The 24,300-nt window shown below is 47.4% G+C and overlaps 5 protein-coding genes across 5 annotated transcripts; 3 read left to right on the top strand and 2 right to left on the bottom strand.

Moving 5' to 3' along the window:
- Positions 1–6,112: 6,112 nt before the first annotated feature.
- LOC120673264 (putative pentatricopeptide repeat-containing protein At5g09950) lies at positions 6,113–9,066 on the top strand. The gene has a single exon (XM_039954026.1). The coding sequence runs from the start codon at positions 6,185–6,187 to the stop codon at positions 9,047–9,049; it is 2,865 nt and encodes a 954-aa protein (XP_039809960.1). The 5' UTR covers positions 6,113–6,184; the 3' UTR covers positions 9,050–9,066.
- A 1,451-nt stretch (positions 9,067–10,517) lies between these two features.
- Positions 10,518–11,732, bottom strand: LOC120673266 (light-harvesting complex-like protein OHP2, chloroplastic). The gene is made up of 2 exons (XM_039954027.1): positions 11,129–11,732; positions 10,518–10,766 (listed from the first exon to the last, which is right to left on the bottom strand). The coding sequence occupies exons 1-2, from the start codon at positions 11,593–11,595 to the stop codon at positions 10,652–10,654; spliced, it is 582 nt and encodes a 193-aa protein (XP_039809961.1). The 5' UTR covers positions 11,596–11,732; the 3' UTR covers positions 10,518–10,651.
- A 580-nt stretch (positions 11,733–12,312) lies between these two features.
- LOC120675981 lies at positions 12,313–14,800 on the bottom strand. The gene is made up of 3 exons (XM_039957180.1): positions 14,640–14,800; positions 13,735–14,367; positions 12,313–12,763 (listed from the first exon to the last, which is right to left on the bottom strand). Exons 2-3 carry the CDS (start codon positions 14,283–14,285, stop codon positions 12,694–12,696), a joined length of 621 nt encoding a protein of 206 aa, XP_039813114.1. The 5' UTR covers positions 14,286–14,367; positions 14,640–14,800; the 3' UTR covers positions 12,313–12,693.
- A 2,998-nt stretch (positions 14,801–17,798) lies between these two features.
- LOC120674230 lies at positions 17,799–20,126 on the top strand. The gene is made up of 3 exons (XM_039955373.1): positions 17,799–18,119; positions 18,957–19,037; positions 19,508–20,126. The coding sequence occupies exons 1-3, from the start codon at positions 17,958–17,960 to the stop codon at positions 19,874–19,876; spliced, it is 612 nt and encodes a 203-aa protein (XP_039811307.1). The 5' UTR covers positions 17,799–17,957; the 3' UTR covers positions 19,877–20,126.
- Positions 20,127–21,392: 1,266 nt separating this feature from the next.
- Positions 21,393–24,091, top strand: LOC120671915 (pentatricopeptide repeat-containing protein At4g16835, mitochondrial-like). The gene has a single exon (XM_039952172.1). The coding sequence runs from the start codon at positions 21,536–21,538 to the stop codon at positions 23,150–23,152; it is 1,617 nt and encodes a 538-aa protein (XP_039808106.1). The 5' UTR covers positions 21,393–21,535; the 3' UTR covers positions 23,153–24,091.
- The last annotated feature ends 209 nt before the right edge of the window (positions 24,092–24,300 follow it).

Here is a 24,300-nt window from a genome sequence, read left to right as displayed (position 1 = left end):
CGAAGGTCAGCAAGGCTCCGCGTAGCGCAAGAATTATTATTGTTAGACAATGATGAGCCTACGACATATGCAGAGGCAATGGCAGACCCTGACTCCGATAAATGGCAAGATGTCATGAAATCCGAAATAGAATCCATGAAGGAAAATCAAGTTTCGAACTTGGTAGACCCACCTGATGGTGTGAGAACCATAGAATGAAAATGTATCTATAAGAAGAAGAAAGATATGGATAAAAATGTTCACATCTATAAAGCTCGACTTGTCGCAAAAGGTTTTCGACAAGTTCAAGGAGTTGACTACGATGAGACCTTCTCACCCATAGCGATGCTTAAATCTGTTCGGATTATTCTAGCTATTGCTGCATATTTCGATCATGAAATATGGCAGATGGATGTCAAATCAGCTTTCCTTAATGGAAATCTGACCGAGCACGTGGATATGATGCAGCCCGAGGGTTTTGTCAATCCGACCAACACTGGAAAGATATGCAAGCTTCAAAAATCCATTTATGGATTAAAGCAAGCATTTTGGAGTTGGAATATTCGTTTTGATAAAGTAGTCAAAGGGTTTGGCTTCATTAAGAACGAAGAAGAAGCTTGTGTTTACAAGAAGGAAAGTGGGAGCTCTGTTGCATTTCTAATTCTGTATGTATATGACATACTACTGATTGGAAATGATATTCCTATGCTTGAGTTCGTAAAGACTTCACTGAAAAATAGTTTTTCAGTGAAGGATTTAGGAGAAGCAGCATACATACTGGGCATCAAGATCTATAGAGATAGATCAAAGAGGTTTATAGGATTAAGCCAAGATACTTACATTAACAAATTGTTGAAGCGGTTCAACATGGAAGAGGCAAAGAAAGGGTTCTTGCCTATGTCACATGGCATACATCTTAGCAAGACTCAGTGTCCTACGACGACTGATGAGCGAGAGTGCATCAGCAAAGTTCCATATGCCTCGGCAACTGGATCTATCATGTATGCAATGATAAGTACACGCCCAGATGTTTCTTATGCTCTAAGTGTTACGAGCAGGTACCAGTCAGGTCCAGGTGAGAGTCACTGGACAGTTGTGAAAAACATCCTCAAGTACTTGAGAAGAACTAAGGATTTGTTCCTAGTCTATGGAGGTGAGGAGGAGCTCGTTGTAACCGGTTACACTGATGCTAGCTTCCAAACCGACAAAGATGATTCAAAGTCTCAGTATGGTTTTGTGTTCAAAGTAAATGGTGGTGCGGTTAGCTGGAAGAGTTCCAAGCAGGAGATGGTGGGTGATTCTACAACAGAAGCCGAGTACATCGCAACTTTGAAAGCTGCGAATGAAGGTGTTTGGATAAGGAAGTTCCTTATTGAGCTTGGTGTGTTCCCTAATGCCTCTAGCCCGCTGGATCTCTACTACGACAACAATGGAGCTATTGCGCAAGCTAAGGAGCCAAGGAATCACCAGAAGAGCAAACACGTTATGCGGCGATTTCATCTCATTCGAGAGTTCATCAATCGGGGTGAGATCAAGATTTTCAAAATACACACGGACCTGAACATTTCAGATCCATTGACAAAACCCCTTCCACAGCCCAAGCATGAGAGGCACACAAGAGAAATGGGTATTAGATACATTCTAGATTGACTCTAGTGCAAGTGGGAGACTGTTGGAAATATGCCCTAAAGGCAATCATATTTCTTTGTATTCATGATTAATAAAGTGTTCCTTGAATATCCATGGATGACAACTTGTATTGATTAATGCTTATGTGAAGTATTTGTGAAACTCTTTACTTGTATGAATATTCTAAAACGTTAATAGTCGGAGTTCATGTGAGGACACACATGAATATTAGACTACCACATGTATTAGTTGATTGACTACATTTCATAAGTCATGGACATGGGGATGTCAAACTAATAATGTGGGCTCATGTGAGACATGAGACTGAATTGACCCAACACGAGATGATGACTTCTCATTACACAATATGTATGCTGTGTCCTAAGACCTGAGATCGTCGTATGAACTCAAGATGTGAGCCGACTTACTTAGGAGCCATCAAACGCTACATCATAACTGGGTAGTTATAAAGGTGGTTTTCAGGTGTGTCAAGAAGCATGTTGTGAGAGTCGGTCAAGATGAGATTTGCCCCTCTCTGCAAGAGAGAGATATCTCTGGGCCCCTCGAGTGATTCAGATAAGGAAATGCATGGCCATGCTGGGGTTAAGAGTTAACCAAGGATTCTGAATCACAGGATCGAGAAAGAGTGGTCGGCTTAAAGCTAGACCAAATATTGTGAGGCAAAGGGAACAACATGTATAAGATTGTGACAGTTCGATAGATATGATTCGCGCACGCATAGGAGTCGACACGTCTTGCTAGAGACCGCTATCAACTATTGACGAGTAGGAGTACTCGGCCATGTCTATTCACACGTGAGCCCATAGGGTCACACACTTAAGGACTAGAAGCTTAATGAGGATGAGATCCAAATTAGACTAGGTTTAGATGCACTAATGGGCCTCATTAGGCCCATAGGGTTGGACCTCAAGTGGGGCTCAGGACAGCCCACCTAAGGGGGCGCCCCCGGCCTATATAAGCAAGGGGGCGCCATCCTCTGAACCCTAGCTTCCTGCTAGCCGCCCCTCTTGCCCCTTGTTGGTCGCCGCCCCTGCTGGCGCCTTCCTTCTGTGCATCAAGCTCTAGTTGTTCTCGCGGATCTAGCAATCCGGTGTGCGATGCTTCTTCCCATACGTGTGGACTTCGTGGAGGTGTTGCGCTTGATGCACAAAGACGACCCGTTCGTGAGGTGGTTTTCGCAACTGCACTGCCGGCTTCCATCTGCACTACACCGACACGCTACAGAAGTTCTGCAACCGCGCGTCTAGTGGTAATCCCGTGATCTATAACTGCAGTAATCCTGGTTTATGCGGTAGAAAAATTTTGTTTTTGCTACCCCATATCCCTACAGCTGACACTCGCAGCCGCCACCGATCATGCATTTGATTGAGTATTGTTTCTTTTCTGCTTCTTCATCAACTCATCCGAAGCAGCAGGATCACACAGACCATCTACATCTCCATCGAGTCGGTTCACTCTTGAGGACACTAATCCCATCGGGACTACATTCAAGCACCCATTAGCCGGTAAGTTGAGATCCTGGAAGTAGGACTAGGAACCTTTGATTTCCTCTTCCTTGGCACCGTACGACTTTCTTCCTTTATGGTTTGGAACAACTTCCGCCTTGCACTTGTGTTTTCCTTTACAGTATCCTGTGCATCATTCGATTCGTTTGCTTTCAGAGGTCAGGTGATCTCCTCGTCCTCATACTAAGCCAATTTGCCTCTACCCTTTGTAGAGCAGTGATCGCCAGATAGACTCGCCGCCCCGCGCGAGTGTTTTGAGGTAGACGATGATCCACTACCATAAGTTTCCGCTGCAACCTTCGAAAAGCTCCGCATATTTTTCTTTTTTGGTTCAAACACCCTAAGTTTGATATCATATGGCAATTTCCCATCTTCATTTCAAATGAGAGGTTTGTTGCACTCCAAATGTGAGTGCCCCATAACTCCATATGATGAACAGAAAAAGGGTAGCTTATCATACTATAGATCAAACCACACTGGTGCCTCACCTTCTTCATCTTCAATAGCACACCCCGTTGTACTGGTTTCGAAACCTCAATTGCCACACAAGCACGTAAGAAAGGACCACTAGCATTTCTATCTTTATCAACATCCATTTTCTTCACCTCTCCAATGAGCCCCATGAGCCTTTCACCTCGGTGCTTATTCATCCAACTCAACGAAAGATCCAGAATCCTAACCCAAACATCCATGCGGTCGAAAGTGATCTCTGAGGGTTTGAGAGTCTCATCATACTCCTAACCCAAACATCCATGCGGTCGAAAGTGATCTCTGAGGGTTTGAGAGTCTCATCATACTCACGCAGTATCACTGCATGTTTCCCAACCACCCATGGCGAGCCCCCCCCCCACCCCCAGTGCCTGCTCCATGTCTTGCTCGAAGCCGAACTCTGCCACAAAGAGCTTGTCCCCCTTCGCACCGCTTGAATGTATCTTCAGACTAGCCGAATTACCCCATGTCAACTTCATTGCACCATAGATCGCATTAGCGTGCACCACCGACGGTTATAATAACACCTTACTGACCAGTGTCCATTCTATCAACGGGCTAGCATCCTCCTCCTCCTCATCGCTGAATGTAGCCACTGCCTCCTCCTCCACGGTCAGATTTAGGTTTTTCAGCATATCAGCAAAAGATGAGTCCGGCAGATCAGATTTTTCATCTCCAATCCCTGCCATATAAGTAGATCAAAGAGGATAGCAAATAGATGTTGTGTGCTGATCCGGCAACACCAGGATGATCCCGAAGACTATGGTTCCTAAGCGGCAGCACCCCTAGCTGGAAGAAAACTAGTTGATGACGCCAGACTAGCTAACTGTCGATTTGCGGCAGCCGCCGCTGACTGGGAATCGGTAGGTGGGGGGTAGATGCCGGGATCACGTGATCACCATTGGCAGCAGACCTAGAATGCCGATGCGGTATCCTAGATCGATCGGGGAACAATTAGCTTCAGAGTCGCCTTCAAGGAGATTCGAAAAACGCGGAGCATCATCCTCAACTAGCGTGTGATAACCACAATGAAGAGCCTACGATTCTAGTCTAGGTGAGATTACTTCCAGACAATTTCCCCTTTACATATTACAATTAGAGCAAATATTATAAGGCCAGATCAGCTGGCGAATGGACAGAACACGTCATCACAGTCTGATATGGGAGAGAGAGGAAGCAGAAGAGAGAGGAAAGCGGTCGACTGATGAGTCACTGATGCAACACAGGCGGTTATGACGTGGCACAACGCTAGCTCCTTGGTTGCTAATGGTTGCATGTTGTTGTTCCAGCTGCTCCCAACATTAAATGATGATCAAACTAACCTCCACTACTCTCCCAGCAAATGAGCTGGCGTTTCTTACCGCTCGCGATGCGTCCGCTGCCGGCGAAACTATTAACCTCACTCTTAGTGCATCCAGTAACTTAAGTGAGTCGGTAGGTGTCTGTCACGCGCCATGTGATGAAGAGGGGAAACGTGAAAACCAATGTTGGTTTTACAACCGACCGTGCGCGCCCTTCCTTCTCTTTCCCCACTCCTCTTTTCCCCTTCCTCAGCCTTCTATCACCTTCCTCCGGCGATGGGGATCCGAGCCGCACGTGCCGGCCCTTCGGCACCTCCCCCTGAAGACCGCTCCCTGCCGCCGCCTCCCTGACCGCCGCCGCCGCCGGATCCGCGGTCCCTGGGCCGCCGCGCACGCGCCGCCGGATCTGCTTCCCGCCACCGCCGCCCGCTCCCCGGCGCGCCATCGCCGCCCGATCCGCCTCCCGGGGTGCCGCCGCCGCCGCCACCCTGGGCCGCGCACTCCACTCGCCGACGGGGAGGACGACGGGGCAGCGCGGCCGCCCCGCCACCGGCATCTCCGTTTTCTTTTTCTTTATTTATTTATTTTTTTACTTGAGATTTTTTATTTTTTTATGTAAAAATTTTTCTCTTGATTTTTTTAAATTTATTTCGTACAACTTTTTTCAATTTTTTTCTTGAAGGTTCCCTCTCCCCTAATTTTTTCTTGAAAAAGAATTTCTGCTCTCCAATTTTTTTCTTGAAAAAATTCTGCGTTCCATTTTTCCTTCAAAAATTTCTGCTGCTCCAAATTTTTCTTTGAATTTTTTTTCTAAATTTTTTCACCATAAAAACATCAAAAAACTTACTAAAAGTGGAAAGAAAGGCACGGTCGGAAAATCGACCGTAAGAAACCCTCCCTACGATCGAGGGCGGATTCCAGGATTTTGATCATTGGGGAGCGGGGCCAAGCAGTGATTGAGGAGGAGGGGGGCAATAGTCTTGCCGTGTCTTATTAGGGGACAAGACCCCTGCGCGCCCCCTCTGTCTCCGCTCCTGCTTACTGTCGACAGCAAACTAGCTTGGCCCAACGTGAAAGGCGTCTTCGACTACAGGTCTACAGCTGTGTGGGTGAGTTGCTCACCTGTGTGTAGGGCCTAGGGCGCGTGTGTGTGTGATAAAAATGAAAGCACTTTAAGGTGCGCGCTAAGCACACGTGCTTTTAGTATTTTCGTCCAATACGTCTTCCTACCCATTCTGCACTTCTCTTTCGTTCCCACCCATGCACCGCAAGCTCCCGCCATTAACTCACCTCACACTCCGCTCCGCCTCCTCCTCAGCCGCCGCCTCCGCTTGCTCGCCACCACCTAGCCGCCTCCCTCCTCCGGTCCCACTCCGCGACCTCCTCGCCCACCGGCTCCCGCCTCCCCGTCCGCCCTCGCCTCCGGCCCCGCACCCTCACGCCGACATCCTCCTCCTGCTCCGCCGCCGCGGCGACGCTACCTCCCCGGAGCGCCTCCACGTCGATCTCGTCAAGCGGGGCCTCTACGATGACCTCTTCCTCGCTAACCACCTCGTCAACTCCTACGCTAAGGGCGCGCGCCTGGCCGCGGCGCGCCTGGTGTTCGACGAAATGCCCGATCGTAACGCCGTCTCCTGGACTTGCCTCGTCTCCGGGTACGTGCTTCAGGGTCTCGCCGACGAGGCCTTCCAGGTGTTCCGTGCCATGCTTCGAGAGGTGGATCCCGGCTGCAGGCCCACGTCCTTCACCTTCGGGACTGTGCTCCGGGCGTGCCAGGATGGGGGACCCGACCGGCTGGGCTTTGCGACACAAGTCCACGGGTTGGTGTCGAAGACAGAGTATGCGTCCAACACCACTGTGTGCAATGCCCTGATCTCGATGTATGGTAGCTGCGCTGTTGGTCCGCCGATCCTAGCGCAGCGGGTCTTTGATGGCACGCCAGTCAGGGACTTGATCACATGGAACGCCATGATGTCTGTGTATGCTAAGAAAAGGGATGTGATTTCAACGTTCACGCTGTTCACGGATATGCAGCGAGATGATTCCAGTATTCAGCTGTGGCCAACAGAGCATACCTTTGGTAGTTTGATCACCGCGACATCTCTGTCTTGGTGCAGCTCTAGTGTGCTTGACCAAGTATTCGTGATGGTGCTCAAATCTGGTTGTTCTAGTGACCTCTACGTGGGTAGTGCTCTGGTTAGTGCATTCGCAAGACATGGCTTGCTTGATGACGCCAAGGATATTTTCCTCAGTTTGAAAGAAAGAAATGCAATTACTTTGAATGGTTTAATGGTGGGTTTGGTGAAGCAACACTGTGGTGAAGAATCAGTAGCTATTTTCGTGGGGACAAGGGATTCAGTTGCTGTTAACGTGGATACATATGTTGTGCTACTCAGTGCCATAGCTGAATATTCTGTATCAGAAGAAGGGTTGAGGAGAGGTAGGGAAGTCCATGGGCATATGCTTAGAACTGGTATTACTGACATGAAAATTGCTGTTAGTAATGGTTTGGTTAATATGTATGCCAAATGTGGTGCCATCGATGATGCCTCAAAAGTATTTCAGCTAATGGAAACGCGGGATAGGATTTCATGGAACACCATCATCTCAGCTCTTGATCAGAACAATAATTGTGAAGAAGCAATAATGCATTACTGTCTGATGAGACGAGGTTGCATAAGCCCATCAAACTTTGCAGCCATTAGTGGCTTGAGTTCCTGTGCAAGTTTGAGACTTTTAGCTGCAGGTCAGCAAGTGCATTGTGATACTGTTAAGTGGGGCCTAGATTTAGATACTTCTGTTTCAAATGCACTGGTTAAAATGTATGGAGAGTGTGGAGCTATGTCAGAGTGCTGGAAGATTTTCAACTCTATGACTGAACATGATGAAGTTTCTTGGAACTCTATTTTGGGGGTAATGGCAAGTTCACAATCACCTGTTTCTGAAACTGTGGAAGTTTTCTCCAATATGATGAGGGGTGGTTTGATCCCAAATAAAGTTACATTTGTAAACTTACTGTCTGCTTTGTCTCCGTTGTCTGTTCTTGAATTGGGGAAGCAGGTTCATGCTTTAGTGCTGAAGCATGGAGTTACAGAAGATAATGCCATAGATAATGCACTCATATCATGCTATGCGAAATCTGGAGAGATGGATTCCTGTGAGCATCTCTTCTCAAAGATGTCTAGCAGAAGGGACGCCGTCTCATGGAATTCTATGATTTCAGGGTACATTTACAATGGCCATCTGCAGGAGGCTATGGACTGTGTTTGGCTTATGGTACACACTGGTCAAATGATGGATTGCTGCACTTTCTCCATTATACTAAATGCATGTGCCTCTGTGGCAGCATTGGAGCGTGGTATGGAGATGCATGCTTTTGGCATTAAGTCACACTTGGAATCAGATGTTGTGGTCGAGAGTGCTCTTGTGGATATGTACTCCAAGTGTGGAAGGGTGGATTATGCCTCAAAGGTTTTCAATTCCATGACTTTGAGAAATGAGTTCTCATGGAACTCTATGATTTCTGGTTATGCAAGACATGGTCTTGGAAGGAAAGCCCTTGAGATATTTGAGGAAATGCAGCGCAGCAGAGAAATTCCAGACCATGTCACCTTTGTTAGCATACTATCTGCATGTAGTCATGCTGGATTAGTGGAAAGAGGTTTAGAATACTTTGAAATGATGAGGGATCATGGTATTCTACCTCAGATTGAACATTATTCTTGTGTCATAGACCTTCTCGGACGAGCTGGTAAGCTTGACAAGATAAAAGAGTACATACAAAGAATGCCAATGAAACCAAATGCTTTAATATGGAGGACTGTTTTAGTTGCTTGCCGACAGTCAAAAGATGGGGCTAAGGTTGATTTGGGGAGAGAAGCTTCAAGGAAGCTTTTGGAAATAGAGCCTCAAAATCCTGTAAACTATGTTCTTGCATCTAACTTTCATGCAGCTACAGGAATGTGGGAAGATACAGCCAAAGCCCGAGCTGCAATGAGGCAAGCAACAGTGAAAAAAGAGGCTGGTCGCAGTTGGGTAACGCTGAACGATGGAGTCCATACTTTCATTGCTGGAGATAGATCACATCCAAACACCAAGGAAATATATGAAAAGCTGAATTTTTGATACAAAATATAAGGAATGCTGGTTATGTTCCCCTGACAGAGTATGCCTTGTATGATCTTGAAGAAGAAAACAAAGAGGAGTTGTTGAGCTATCATAGTGAAAAGCTAGCTGTTGCCTTTGTTCTAACTCGTTCCTCCTCAGGTGGCCCAATAAGAATAATGAAGAACCTTCGGGTTTGCGGAGATTGTCACACAGCCTTTAGATACATTTCTCAGATCGTTGGTCGGCAAATCATTTTAAGGGATTCTATCCGATTTCATCATTTTGATGATGGGAAGTGTTCTTGTGGGGATTACTGGTAACTGATTTGTAAGTCTGGTTCCAATACCAGTTTTTAATTTCTCATCAGGTCATAGTGCCACACTGCCAGGTACAGATTACTTAACTTTCTCAGATTTGAGTCAAATATTTGTGTTTAAATATATAGTTACAGTTAGCATCGAGGGAGGGAGGGGATGCATGAATTTACCATTTGATACCAAACTCTTGGTAAATATTATTCCATTTCCCCTATACTAAGAAATTTGTAAAGCAATCACTGCATCTGTCAAATGCTTAAAGCTTACCATTCTAGCTTCTAACATGAAAGTTGAATTTGTTGATGCAGTTTGCTGTGATGTGTAGACTAATATGGAGCTTTAGAGTTATTTAGAAATGATGAGCTGGAAGCCTAGAACATTTGCTTATTTATAGGTGTTATCTTTTCACGACAGCATGGATTGCATGCACTGCATTAGGTAAAATAATATTTGCAATGCATCCATAATCTTCTGAATAGCTCCTTTTTTCCCTTATGCCTATATGAACAAGTGCAGTATGTTTAATATTATTCCCAAGGAACCACTTTGCATGCCTGATATGTGTTCAGGACATTATGATGTGTGATGGAATTTGGAAATAATCTCATGTGAATTAGTGTTCAGGTTCAGAGACATCAGTAATTAGCTATATTTCAGCAAGTAGTTAAAGAAGATTATGTGCTGATCACAGGGAGGAAAATCATGCATTGAAGGAGCCCATCACTTCCATATTTTAGTCCTTTATCAGCTATATATAGTGGGGGAAAAACCGATAGAAGCTGCAAGCATTGTAGCAGTAAAAGTCTACTGTGTTCTAGTGTTCTTTGGTGAGTTCTTGATGCTCACCTCGGAATAAGGCTGATAATGTGCATATGTTACTGTACTATCCTGGTTCATCTAGCTTATTAACATATATAGTGGACTCGTGTAAGTTTGAACTCAAGCTACATGAGCTGTTAGCCTGTTACCAGCTGAAAACATATACTTTGGTTGAAATTTGGCACCTTGTAATCGTACATTAGCATTAGAGAAGTTTTATCCTTTTTGCATGCAGCATGCATCGCAACCCAGTTAATCCTAATTGAACCACCATGTTGCCTTTCGCCATGAGTAAATCCAGGTTGCTAAGCAAAGAAGAAAACTGGAAATTGACTTTATGTTCATCCAAATTCACAGGACAGCACAAATGAAACCAAGTTATAAGTTAAACAATGTGCAAGGTTGAACTTTCTATATGCCATATCAAGTAAGGTACATTACATTTAAAAGGCTTATACAGACCGACAACACCAAACATCCGCCTTTAATCCAAGTCCACAATTCCAAAATTCGAGAGAAGGATCTTCATTTGCTGAACAAAATCTGAGCCTGTTGCATACTCTGTTAGCATCCCTACTGCAAACCCAAACATAGCCCATCTGGAGGATTTGTAACAAGTTAAATTAGCGCATGAGATAAGCTAACCAATTCAGAAACATGGTGAATCTGAAAATAATGGTTTGTAGTAACTTCTCTAGGTCTTGTTCCTAATTGACTTTGGAACACGTCATTCCTCAAAGAGAGTAATAAGTGATCTAAAGTTCGATGTTTGTCTGATTCAATGATTGTTAAGAAGCATGCTGTTTGTTACAAGCTTAGACCAGATCATTTCCTTTTCACTCATAAATTTGCAGTTCCTTAAAAAAAGCTAATAAGGAAAATAGCACTGATCTTGCTTTCATAGTTCAAACAACCTTCTGCCTCAATAAATTTTATTTGTCTTGCAGGGGGGCAAACGTACCTTCCATTGGAAATCTCATTCTTTGGCAAGAAGCCGAAGAAGGGCCCCTGGTCGGCCTCCTCCAGCTTCTTCTGCTTGAAATATTCCTGCAGGTCCTTGGCCACCTTCCTCTGGTACTCCAGCGTGACAACCCCAGCCACCGGCTTCTGCACAGCTGCCGCTGTGGCTGCGGCCTCAACCGGCTTCTGTTCAGGAGGTGACGGTGGCTGCTCCGACGACGTCGGAGGAGCAGCCGGCTTCACGGGCGTCGGGGGCTGCGACAAGGTCGGAGGTGTGGACAGAGTCGGCGTCTTGGGAGGCATCGGCGGCGGTGGCGACAGCGGAGGCGCCGCGGGTCTTCGGATGGGCCCCTCCGCCTTGGAGTTCCTGATCACCGCGAACGACGACCGGTATGAGCAGTGCGGGGGCGCCACCGAGACGCCCCCCACCTTCACCTTGATGGAAGGGATGGAAGGAGCCAAAGACATTGCCGCGTCGCTTGAGCTCTGCAAGAGCAGGCCGGCTGGTTCTTTTGTTTCTTGGGAGAGGGAAGGAGAAGAGGGAGGGAACGCGTGGAGAAGGCCGGGACACACACCCACGCTCTCGCTGTGGATAAGAGTGTGTGGTGCCAAGTTTCCGTCTGCGAACACCTTAACAGTTTGTGAGGTTTGCAGGGACTCAACATGGGCGCAGTGCATTCAGACATTCTCTTGACCTGCCGCAATTGTCCCTGTCGGTGTCACTTGGGCCGTTTGTAGCGCTGGTGTTTTATAGTACGTACATCACAGAATTTGTGCTGCAGAAATTAAATTACAAGACCATAGCCCACCAGAACAAGTTTTTGGATGAATGTTTATCTATGACTGCAGAGTTCATTCTTGGGAGAGAAAAAAAAGCAATCTTTCTGCATGAATTCTTGTTGATTACTTGAGTTTTAAATACATTTCCAAGAATAAAGTGCTAAACAAAGGCAGACGATCCAAAATTGATTTAACTGTCGAAAGGCATATCTCACCACCACGTCAAAACAAGTACGAATTAAAACAAACCAAATGGCCCTCCCATGGAATAACTATTATGATAACAAGTGTATTTTCAAAAAAAGAAAAAGAAAATGTTAACAAGCCTTCACTCAAACTCCCATGGAATAACTATTATGTTAACAAGTGTATTTTCAAAAAAGAAAAAGAAAATGTTAACAAGCCTTCACTCAACACGTCAGTAGTTAAATAAAAACAGGAACAGCGGGTAGCAACAGGACAGCGTCATATGGCACAACGGGCATGAAAACATAATGAAACGCCAGGAAAATAAATATGAAGAAAAAAAAGAAACAATAAAGTCAAATCTCGATATTGTACAGGTGGGCATCAAAACTGTAAACCTGCTGCAGACTAGCTAACACATTGAACCAAAAAATAATTTAGCATGATAACAATCATCCCTGTTTGTTTTGTTTCGACTATGATCGATCGTTCCAGTTGCTGAGAAGTCACGAGTGCAGCACACACCCTGCCCAGCATTTCTTCAGTTTGACCACTTCACATGAAGAAATGTTTGTCAAGCTTGTTCTGAAGACATGAAATCTACTGAATCACACACTCACATTTCCTAAAACCTTCATTTTCAGCATCATCATCTGACAACCCTTCATCACTGCCAAATCACAAACCCCAGTAATCAGAATATATTACAGTACAACAAAGAGCTTGTAGAACACAGGAATACAGAAGACATGTATGCATTCGCTGCACCCATGTTAAGATAAAGGCTCAAGCTTAAAACTAACAAGGTTTCTGGCTTTATAGTTTGGAAAAAAGCAGAAGCGGCCAAACACTTTCAACAGGCAAATAAAGAATCAGTGCTAATAATCAAGGAGGGAGTTGTCTTACTATTAATGAGTGCAGATCAAACAAATATGCAGCTATTTCTTAACAAGTATTAAACCCCCACCGGACAGACACATATATATTTACATCATTTGACATGCAACTGCTTCTTCAATCAACTACAACTGGAGTAAGCTGCATGCTTTATAACATGTTTGCAATATAGAACAACTGACAAATATGTGTTCTCCTGCATTTTTGAGAAAAAAACAAATATGTGTTCTACATAGTAAAGACACTGCCATCTACACGTATTTATAGCTAGTTCTTAAATTAAACTTAACTAATGTAAGTATATGTGTTGTCTGCCATCTGCACATATATTTAACTTAAATTTTATTACGTAGAAGTGTCTTTGCTTTTTAAAGTATATGTACATGTCTTTACTGGATATTTGACTCTATAACCAAGAATCTACTAAGTTCTAGGTTAATAGTAGAGACCACATCTTAAAACAAGAATGATATGGTGCTTTTTTTACTGCAAACTTTGACGATGTATTTTGCCAAGCACAAGGACGGTTCTAGATGGCACAAAAATACAAAACATATGAATGATATGTTGCTTTTTTAGCTCTTCTATTGAAATTTGGATTCAAAATTAGTAGAAGACAGATTTGTATTCATTTAAATGTATAATAATTGACAATGGACCACTCTGACATTAATAAACACGAAAACGATACATATTTTGGGAGGCACAATAATGTATAAGGAAAATAGAACTTTTGGACCATACCTTGTTTCAAACTCCCTTATCTCAAAGAGATCCTTTCCGCATGTATCTGTCCACTGAACCTTCCTCCGCTCCATGCTAGCTCTCAAGGTCTGCACCTCTTCCAGTGACTCACGCGGTTCTTCACCCTCACTCACAACTATAATATGCTCCAAAGAATCCCTTTTGGAGTTGCTCTTAAGACAGCCTCGTCTCTCATTCCCAGTGATGGAACCACTAGAAGTCAATTTCTTGTTCGCTGAGCAAGATGCATCTTCCTGTGCGCTATCCAATGCATTGCTCGATACCACTTTTGGAGGCCACGCCACCTCGAGGCCATTGGCAGTGCAACCGAAGCAGATGAAGGGAGCACATTTCCCAGGCGCCTGATCCTTGCTGGAGACCAGATGGTACACCTGCTCACTTCCCCGGTCGACTAGCCGGTACTGGTTCCACGGGGAGACCTTGACGGGTTTCTCTTCCGCTTTCCTTCCAAGCAGCAAGAGGGCGAGGCCATGGCTGTACCCTGAAGCTGAAGACGAGAAGAACCCTCCTCCTTCCACAGCCAGTAGCATCTCCACTGCTCATCCAGGCACCATGAACTAAGATCTTGTGCCCAGCCGGACAAATTGCCTCCCCATTAGCTAGCTAAGAGTCCTGCAATGGAAACTCGCATCATATTCACCGTTCCAAATTCTTCAAAAAAAAAAATAGTGCGGAGCAAACAAATGCGCAACCCATTTGACGGATCCAGGGGCGGGCAGTATAGGGCACCCAATAATTTTGCCAAAAATCGGAGCTAATAGGTATGATACAGGCATATACTAGTAATTGGGTCAGATACTCAGATCCGAATGCACGTAGCTTGGGCTGCTCGATTCCGCAGCCTGAAGGGAAGAGAATGGTAGGGAAGGGAAAGAGCAGCGTACCTAGTGGACGATCGTCGCCGGCGAATCCGCTCGCCCAGCGCCGCTGCCGCCGGTGAGGAAACGGCACGTAAGCAACCACGGATCGGATCGAGAACGAGAGCGGGAGCAAGACAGACAGAGAGGATAGTTCGGGACTTCGGGTTTTTTACATTGAATTCAAGGGCACTCTTTCGTTTAGCACTCTCCTATATATTTAGCACTCCTATAGCGGCAGCTCTTATATTTTTACCACTTTGGTTGATGTGGCACGCCACGACGACCTGACATGGTGGCGCTGAGTCAGCAAGATCATGCGAAATGTCCTCGCTGCCCCTGATCTCCTCCTCTCTTGTCCCTCTCCGACAGCTGGGTCCCACAGCTTCTCTCACTAACAGGTGGCCCCCACTCGTCAACTTCGTCTTCCACCCTGATGCCCTTCCCACGAACATGACGATGGCTCTGCTCCCCGCGGCGCCTAGCCACGGCCGCGGCCGACCCGGATGCGCCGCCCAAGGGCCTGCTCTCTCCCCGCCGCCGGCCTTGAGCACCTCGCGGGCGCCGCCCCTCCTGTGCGGCACCCCCGCGAGCTCGCCGGCGAGGCCGTCCCGGCGGCTATGGATCCCGACCGCGGGCCTCCTCGACCTCTGCGAGCCCCTGCAATGCGCCGCCGCAGCCTCGCGCGCCCTCCTGCTGCTCCTAGCAGCCCGCCCCCGCCGCCGGCCCCTCGAACTCCTCCTGCCCCTTCCACAACCACGGCGAGCCTCCGCACGACCACGGCCACGGGATCGGGCGCAGCTGCGGTGGCGGCGCGAACCACGAGCACCACCACCACCATGCCCACGGCTGCGAGGAGATCCAAAGGCGGCTGCTTCCCAAGGAGATGGCCGAGGAGGCGGATCTTGAGCTCGAGTCTGATGCCCCTCGTTTTTGCCTCTGCCGCGCTCGTGCTGTCCGCCACGCAGCTGCTCGCCGTCGCGGCGCAGGCCGGCGTCCGCATCGCGCCCCCGCACCCCATCATGGTGGCCGAGACAGCGGCTGCGGCGAGGAGCAGGGGCCCCGGGGCTGGCGTGTCGGAGAAGACGTCTGGCGCAACGCACGGGATGCTTGCCACGGCGGGGGCGACGAGCTCACGCGCTCCGCCCAGGAATGTTGGCGTCCGTGCGCACCAGGCCGCGGCTCGTGTGTCGCTGCCAGAGGTGGAAGATGAAGCTGACGAATGGGGCCTACCTAGTAGTGAAAGGAGCTGCGGGACCTAGCTGTCGGAGAGAGAAGAGAGGAGGAGATCAGGGGGCAGCGAGGACATTTCCCATGAGCTTGCTGACTCAGCGCCACCGTGTCAGATCGTCGTGGTGTGCCACATTAGCTAAAGTGGTAAAAGTGTAAGAGCTGCAGCTACAGTAGTGCTAAATATGTATGAGCTCTTTTAAGAGTGCTAAACGAACGAATGTCCTTTGTTACAGTGGTAAAAATGTAAAAAACCCCGGGACTTCGGGGAGAGGGACCGAGGGAGAGAAAGTCTTTTTGCTACCCGGCGATTTAATTCAAGGGGGCAAATCGCATATTAGCTAAGTACTTTGACCGCTTGACGGTTTGACCTTAAAGTTTTTTTTTTAAAAAAACTCACCATTAGAAAAACACTAACTGCAAAATTGCCACTGAAATCTCGTTTCGTTCGTCCCGCCTGCCGCTGGCTCTAACTTTTGTTAAATCCCTCCTCCGTTCTAAATTATAGATTATCTTAACTTTTTCTAAATACATAGCATTTCTTATGCACTAGCTACTAGATATATGATAAATTCGTATATAACAAAATCTTTCTGCCCAAAAAAGATATAAAATAGATTGATAAACAATACGAATGAGAAAGGATAAAACTACCATATTAATATTTGTATAATATCATTTTGTTCATTCTTCCTCTCCATAATTTTTGCCTTTTTGGTTTTGGTTATAGTTGTTCAAAAAACCCGCCGCCCGAAAGCCCGCCCGAAAGCCCGTATTTTTGGCCCGGCCCAAGCCCGGCCCGGCCCGACCCGTCCTATTCCGTGCCCGGGCTAGCCCGGCCCGCATGATAGTGCCGGGCTTGGGCCGCCACCCTAGCACATGGGGCGGCCCAGCCCGGCATAGGGGGAGCAGGCCGGCCCGATAAAGACACGCTGCCCCAACAGACAGGAAGGCAGCCAAGCCCAGTAGCCCACATATAACCCCCTCGCCCCATCCTTCTGCCCCCTTTCCGGAGTCTTCCGTGATTGTGACTCCTCCCTCTCCCGGCGGCTGCTACCTCAACGGCTCAACTCCTCGTCTCCTCCCTCTCCTGTACCGCCGCCCGCGATGCTCCCCTCTCCACCTCTAGCGCCTGCGCATCGCTCCCTCCTCTCCTCTACCATCGACGCCGCTCGCCCGCTCCGCTCGACCGCTCCTACTCCACCCGACCGAGCTGGCAAGCTCCGAGCTCCTCTACAGATCTAGCCTGGCAGTCACAGGGGCAGGGCTCGCGCCGCGCGTGGTGGCGTCTGCGCAGGCCCTGCCAGCCTCGGTGGGCGCGGTCGACGGGCGTGGCGCCGTGGCCTATGGCCACCAAGCTCGGCGTGGCGTCGGCGGGCATGGAGATGGGCGCCCGCGGCGGCGTCGGCTGGCGGGCGTGGCCGGAGGCGGGGCTGCGTCGGCCGGCGGGCGTGGGCGGTGGCACGACAGTGTTGCTCGATTCGGAAGTGCGGGCGGTAGACGGCACGAGCACGGGGAAGGCAATGTGCTTTTTGGGCCGGCACGGCCCGAAACCGGCCCGTGGGCTTGTGCCTGGGCCGTCGATGCAGCCCGTGGGCTAGCACGGCACTGCCCGCTAAGGAGTTGGGCCGGGCCAGGCACGTCCCGGAGGTGACTGGGCCCGGGCGCGGGCCGGGCAGGGCGGCCCAAATGGACATCTATAGTTTTGGTAATGATGTTTTTGCCTCTGGCAAGTATCAGCAGTATTTTAAGGCCGGTCTTGCACGGAGAGACCCGAAAATAAACTTTTTTATTTTTTGTATCCTGGCCCGGCCCGGCCCGTTTCTCCTGCTGGTCGGGGTGCTGGGCTTTGTGAGCAAAAAAACGCGAGACCACGTTTCAAAAAAGAAACAAACTCGAGACCGAGACGGGATTTTTGATTTGATTTGAAGGCGCTCTGATTCGAACCCAACCCAAACCACGAGTAGATATAGAATACCAGAGACGACAGACGCCAGAGGGCCGGGAAAAAAGGGGGAAACAAATTTGGAGGCGCAAGCAATCTGCAAACCCTCCTCTTGCCAGTTCCCCTCCTCGATTCGCCCGGCTCCATCCCCGGCGGCGGCGGCGGCGGCGATGGCCCGGAAGAGGAAGACGGATGCCGCGCCGCGGCTGGACGAGGCCGACCGCACGCTCTACTCCACCTTCTGCGGCGCCGCCAACTCCCTCTCCCAGCTCTACACCCAGGCCATGGCCCAGCAGAAGCTCTCCTTCCAGGCCGGCGAGGGCCACGCCTACGTGCGTACACCCTCCCCGCGCCATGTCCCCCATCTATCTCTCCCTCTCTCCCAAGTTCCACCGTGCGCCATGCCTTCCTGTCTGTGGGTCTGTCGGTTGGGGAATAGGGAAATTCGATCGCTTTTTCCGTCTAGTGCGGTTGACGGAGGACGCGACCTAAGTCTTCAATTCGAAACTTATATATATGCTAAGATGCGGGAAAACTTCCCATTCAAATGTTCCCAAGGGGCACTCTCTTTCTCCAATCTTTGATTGGAGGAGCGAAGAGTTTGGATTTTAGCCATCCATCAGTATACGTGTAGGATTCTGCAGGCACAGGGTTAGAAGAAGAAGTGCTGGTTGGTACAGTCTCAAATCTCGATTCAGTGTTTATTGTGCAGTGCCACACTTATCGGCCTGTTGCGTCATCGTAGGTAAACCATTAGGTAATTCACAGCAATTCAGGGAGTAATTGTGCAGTGTAGGACTCTGTAGGTGCTCGTGCACCTATTTAGTATGCCTGCAATGGATGTAATCATGGTGCAACAGTATAGTATCCACTGAAACTTGAAGTAGTTTAGTACGAAGATCTATTCCATTAGTCTTTGGAGAAACAATTATGAGGCATGACTGCATGTCTACAGTTATAGAGAAAGGTACAGGATTTGCTACCTCAATTAATTCCTGCCTCTGAGCATTTATCTTTCTTAGAGTGATAAATTTCTTGTTGGGAAAGAATCTTAATTTTAGTTTGTGATCATCTTATCATTTATAATTTAAAACTTGGTCTTGTGGTGTCTTACTTGCCAAGTACAAGACCTTCCAGTTCTTATGCTAAATTCAAGCTTAATGGTGCAGGAAAAGCTCTACCAGTGGATCTTGAGGAAGCATGAGGAAGAGTCAAGGCTCACAGTAGCTGATATAATGTCTCATATTCAGGTCCAGCCTTGAAACCTCGTAAAGCATGGTGCCGCCTTCTTTCCTGAGAACGTGCTTTGACTGTGACTTGCATTACTTTTTCTGTGGAGAAGAAACACTTGATTTGGTTTACATAATCATATCTTTCCTGTGCATCTGCATGGGTAGCTATTTAGTTCCATATTTGTTTCCTTCTTTGTTTGTGTTCGATATATCTATATGGATCTCCTTCTTGAGGACCAGTTTTTTTTCCAAACATACAAGATACACCTCATACTGTAGAGGAGCTATGTTCGGTAATGGATTGTCATGTTGATAATTGCTTGAGTGGGATGTTGTGTTTAGTAAATGCTATTAAGTGTGACTTTAGGAAGAACTACAGATGGATATCTTGTTACTACCATACCTGTTCCATTGGGTAGTAATCTTTATTGCACGCATTAAATTTGTGAAGCAGGCGTAGTGTTGACATACTCTTGTTTCTTTTGCAGCATGAGATGGACTACGGAGGTACTGATGCACATGCGTCCCCAAGAGTGCATCAGCATTCTCAGATTGCAAATCCATTCACAAATTCAGTTGTTCCATCTGCAACTGGTTTATATGGGCAAACAGCAGCTGGATTTGCTCCTAGACCCAGCCTCAGTGACCAGTCAAAGAATACAATATTCTCTAATGCCCTATCGAGCCCGGTGCGCAGGAGTCTCCAGAACTATCATTTGGCTCAAGGTGCTGGCAATGGAGGCCGGAACACAGAACCAAACTCAGCAGGGGCAAATAGGGAGACCAACTCTGCAAGCTCCAATGACACTTCCATGGACATGGTTTCAGATAGCCCTGGGAATGAATTCTACCAGTGATTTGTGGTGAGATGTGTCTGCAATCAGGCAGCATTGCATACCTGTAAGCACTGTTGTCTGTGTTTTTTTTTCTGCCTTCCCTTTGATATTTTCCCCAAAGCTCACCTTCTGTGGTGATGTACCTGCACATTCAAGTTTCTTGAGTTATTATTGGTAACTTTGTTGCTTTATCCCCACTCCCCCACCCCCACTGTTTCCTTGAGTTTGAGACTGTGAATATAAATGAAAATCGCATTGTGATATATTCTTATATAGGAAGATGGCTAAACTTCCTGAAACTCTGATTAACTACTTTGCGAACTGCAATGAGACATTTCAAGGACTTGATGAGACCTCGATCAAACTTGAGGCTTATTCTGTGCAAACTTCTAAAACCTTGAGAGGATTGTTGTCTGAAATCTCTGAAACTCAGGTTTTCCTGGATGACACCTGTCTGAGAGCTGAGTCGCTGAGAGATGTCTGTTCCTATCGAAATGGCTTTGTGTTCTTTATTCATAAGCCACGTAAAGTTCGGTGGTGTTTTTTTTTAAAAAAAAAATTGATGCTGCAATTTTATTGTAAACGATGTGCTTGGATTCTTATTTCTCTTGATGACTCTGCTCAACCCACATGAGATATAGTCCTTTTGATCACAAAAAAATGGCTTTATACATCGTATAATATTGAAATGACACTTTTAATCTTTAACTATGGGTATGCATTTGCATAATACACTTTTAATCTTTAAATAAATCTGTTGGTGCCAACTTCAAATGTTCAAATTTACACTACTACATTGCGGTGTTCTTAACTGGGCAACGTTTCAATCTATTCTAAGACACGTCTTCTATATCTCAGGTGACTGGAATTTTCAATTGTTTCATCGCGTAAGATATATTGTTCTTTATTGTTGCAAAAAATTGTTGTATGATGAATGTTGCCGATGATGAATGGAGCATGACACATATTGCATCTTCCACGTTAATATTGCAGATGTTGTTTTCTTGATGTTTCAAATGTTGATCTTTTTCATGTCGCACCCCGACATCACATTGTAAAGTTTACAAGTTTTGTTTGATGAAGATGATGGATGATGACTGATTGAGGTTGAAATGTTTGATTTTTTTCTATTTCCAGGAGGAAGAAGATGCTGGACTGGATGATGAGATAGAAAATGCTACAAATATAATTTAACGCTTCTGACTGACTGTCGGCTTAGCCCTTGTTTAGATGCGTAAAGTTTTGGGTGTAAAGTATTGTAGCACTTTCGTTTGTATTTGATAATTATTATCCGATCATGATTTAACTAGGCTTAAAAGATTCGTCTCGCAAATTATAGACAAACTGTGTAATTAGTTAGTTTATTTAGTTATATTTAATATTTTATGCATGCGTTCAAAGATTCGATGTAATAGGAAATCTTGTAAAGTTTTGAAATTTTAAAGACAACTAAACAAAGGCGCTTTCACATGGGTCCTTGGCTGACTCCATGCTCAAATTCCTCTGACGCCGGCGTAACCCCAGATTCGCCGTTAGAAAAGGGTGTCGTTGGGAGCCCTCTCAACTATCATCTGGGGAAATTAATAAAATTGCAGTTGTTCGCGCTCATCCTGCGGGAGAGCAGTTGGGAGGCACATCAACCGATCTGCCTCGGAAGTCGCGCGCCGCCGGCGCCGGAAAATGGCGTCGCGGACGCTTGTTAAGGCCGTCCAAGATCTGCCGCGACGTTCTCGCCTGGCATTGAGGACAATCGAGGTTGCAGAGGCGGGCAGAGCCGGACAGGCCGATAGGGCCCTCGACCTGTTCGAGGCAATGCCCGTGAAGAATCAGGTGGCCTGGAACGCGGCTCTGGCCGCGCTCGTCGACGCCGGCCGCACCGACTGGGCGCTCTCCTTCTTCCGGGAGATGCCCAGGAGGAACGCCACCTCGTACACCACCATGATCGGGGGCCTCTCCCGCGCCGGTGGAGCTGCCGCTGCCGGGGCGCGGGTTCTCTTCGAGGAGCTCCCTCTTGATCAGCACAACGTCTTCACCTGGACGGCCATGATGTCGTGCCACGTCCGGAACAGCGAGCCTGGTAAGGCGGTGGAGCTCTTCGTGGCTCTCTACGGCGAGTTCTTTGCGCGGGGGATGCTGCCCAACGCGCACACGTTCAGCTCACTGCTCAAGGCCTGTGTGGGTGTCCGGTCACTGGCCATGGCGTTGCAGCTCCATGCTGTCATCGTCAAGCTGGTGGGCAAGGGGAGCAGACATTGTTTCGTGTGGAATGCCTTGATTGATGCCCATGCGAAGCTAGGCACACTGTCAGATGCCGAGAAGGTGTTCTATGGGATGCAGTATAGGGACATTTGCTCTTGGAACATCATGATGGATGGATATTCCCGGCATAAGCTCGTCGACAAGGCTCTTGATCTCTTCAGGATGACAAGGAGAAAGGATGCCTTCACATGGAACATCATAATATCCTGCTTGGGGGAGAACCGCCTTGGAGAAGATGCGCTCCGCCTCTTCATCGATCTGGTCAGATTGGATGGCCACCGCGGTGGCAATGCCAAGCTGAATGCATCAACATACACGACAGTTCTGCACGTTTGCTCAGTGCTGGCGCTGCTTGCGTTTGGGAGGCAAGTCCATGCACGCAGTGTCAAGGACGGGATTGGTCAGACTCGGAGCAACGTCTCCGTCAGCAATTCTCTGCTCAGCATGTACACAAGCTGCGGCGCCATGCTTGATCTGGAGCAGGTGTTTGAGGAAATGACGGTCAGGGACATGATATCATGGAACTCTGTGATACAGGGGCTTGGCCAGAACGGTCTTGGGAGGCAAGCCCTGGCGTTTGCGGAGCGTGCACTAGAACTCAAGATGTACAACAGCAACACCTTCATCGCCATCCTGACATCCTGCAGCCACTCGGGGCTAGTCACTGAGGGGCTGGGCTACTTTGACAGCATGGCCGAGAAACATGGGGTGGAACCAACGCTTGACCACTACATCAGCGTCATCGATCTCCTCGGCCGCGCAGGGAGGCTTGAAGAGGCGTATGACCTGCTCCGGAAGATGCCGTTCGCGCCAAATGCTGTGGCGTGGCGTACTCTTCTGCATTCTTGCCTAGCCCACAAGAACAGCGTCATGGGGAGCATTGCGGTGCAGGAGCTGAGAGCGCTGCAGCCCGGCGGCGGCGGCGGGAACTATGAGTGGCTGGTGCAGGGCTGTGGGGGCAGCAGCATGGCTGATGAAACACTGATTGGAAACGAGAAGAGTGCTGATCACACGCCAGGGTGTACCTGGCTCACCTGAATTTCTGAACATCCAAGGTCCGTTCAGTTCATGCCTGAACAAAGCTACATCAGTATTCAGTAAGTTAAAGTTATGGTCCGCCAAGACTCAGCAAGGCTTTGCTAAGGGGTTGTGCAATCCATGATGTCATGAGTTGAGTCCGCCAACATCAAGTTGACCATGACCTGGACTCATGAATGGAGTCCAGCAACATCAAGAGATAGGCCAGAAGTTCGGAAACAACAGTCCTGGCAATCTGCCATGGTGACTCGGCGCAGAACAAGATAGATGTGAGCTTGAAAGTTGAAACATGGAACGCACGGAAGCTGGAGCATAGGGGAAGATAACCTGAGGCTTGGCCTGCCATGATGAGTGAGTAAACATTTAGCGAATATGCCTGCACAAAACTGCATCAGTAACTGTTGAGCCGTGGGCTGCGAAGAATCTGCTGAAAGCTTGCTACTTGCAAAGCGTTTACAACATCAAGAGATGCGCCGCAAGAAGGCTGGAAACAGTGCCATGGTGAGTGAATGCAGAACGAGCTTGAATTCTACTATGTACGAATTCAGCACACACCAGAGAGAAGGCACAATCGCCTAGGCTAGGCGACGTACTAGGTGCTAGGCGGAGCTTGACCGTGGCTAGAACATTGTGGCCTTCTGGATTATATGGGTTGAAACATGAAATGGCTACGGGGAAGAACACGGCAGTGCAGCGGTAGATTTATGAGTTTTTCTTGATAATATTCTTAAATATTTCTTTCCAAATGTTCTCTCTGTTTTTATTCATTTTGTTTCTTTAATAAGGGTGCAAATGGGTGGCTCTCTTTAGTTCAAAATTTTGTATTAGTTTTCCAAATTGAGATATGATTTTGGAGAATTAGTACAAAATTTTGAACTAGAGAGGGTTGGAAAAGCACCTAATGGTTACCAATTGGCACCCCTATTCTTTAATACAAAAACTTTGACCAACATTTTTATGAAACAAACATGATTTTAGATTCAAATTCAAAAATAATTTTTGTGGTTATAGTTCTGTATTACACAAATAAAAAACGCAGTATAATAGGTCAATGCCTTGTACGCGTCTATAATTTCTGTTGTGCCGTGCAGTACAATTACATTGTAAACGTGCTTTTCAAGGCAAATAGTAAATACGATTGTGCAAAT

This window comes from Panicum virgatum, chromosome 5N (genome assembly GCF_016808335.1).
Source record: "Panicum virgatum strain AP13 chromosome 5N, P.virgatum_v5, whole genome shotgun sequence".
NCBI classification, from domain to species: domain Eukaryota; kingdom Viridiplantae; phylum Streptophyta; class Magnoliopsida; order Poales; family Poaceae; genus Panicum; species Panicum virgatum.
The sequence above is the reverse complement of the archived record's forward strand: the minus strand, read 5'-3'. Positions and strand labels throughout refer to the sequence as shown.

Coding starts and splice junctions, on each gene's coding strand:
- LOC120675981 (XM_039957180.1), bottom strand. CDS start 14,285: ATGCTACTGGCTGTGGAAGGAGGAGGGTTCTTCTCGTCTTCAGCTTCA. Junction 12,764..13,734: donor ATAAGGGAGTTTGAAACAAG/GTATGGTCCAAA, acceptor GTGATTTGGCAG/TGATGAAGGGTTGTCAGATG.
- LOC120673266 (XM_039954027.1), bottom strand. CDS start 11,595: ATGTCTTTGGCTCCTTCCATCCCTTCCATCAAGGTGAAGGTGGGGGGC. Junction 10,767..11,128: donor AATGAGATTTCCAATGGAAG/GTACGTTTGCCC, acceptor CAAATCCTCCAG/ATGGGCTATGTTTGGGTTTG.
- LOC120673264 (XM_039954026.1), top strand. CDS start 6,185: ATGCACCGCAAGCTCCCGCCATTAACTCACCTCACACTCCGCTCCGCC.
- LOC120671915 (XM_039952172.1), top strand. CDS start 21,536: ATGGCGTCGCGGACGCTTGTTAAGGCCGTCCAAGATCTGCCGCGACGT.
- LOC120674230 (XM_039955373.1), top strand. CDS start 17,958: ATGGCCCGGAAGAGGAAGACGGATGCCGCGCCGCGGCTGGACGAGGCC. Junction 18,120..18,956: donor CCGGCGAGGGCCACGCCTAC/GTGCGTACACCC, acceptor TTAATGGTGCAG/GAAAAGCTCTACCAGTGGAT. Junction 19,038..19,507: donor ATATAATGTCTCATATTCAG/GTCCAGCCTTGA, acceptor TTTCTTTTGCAG/CATGAGATGGACTACGGAGG.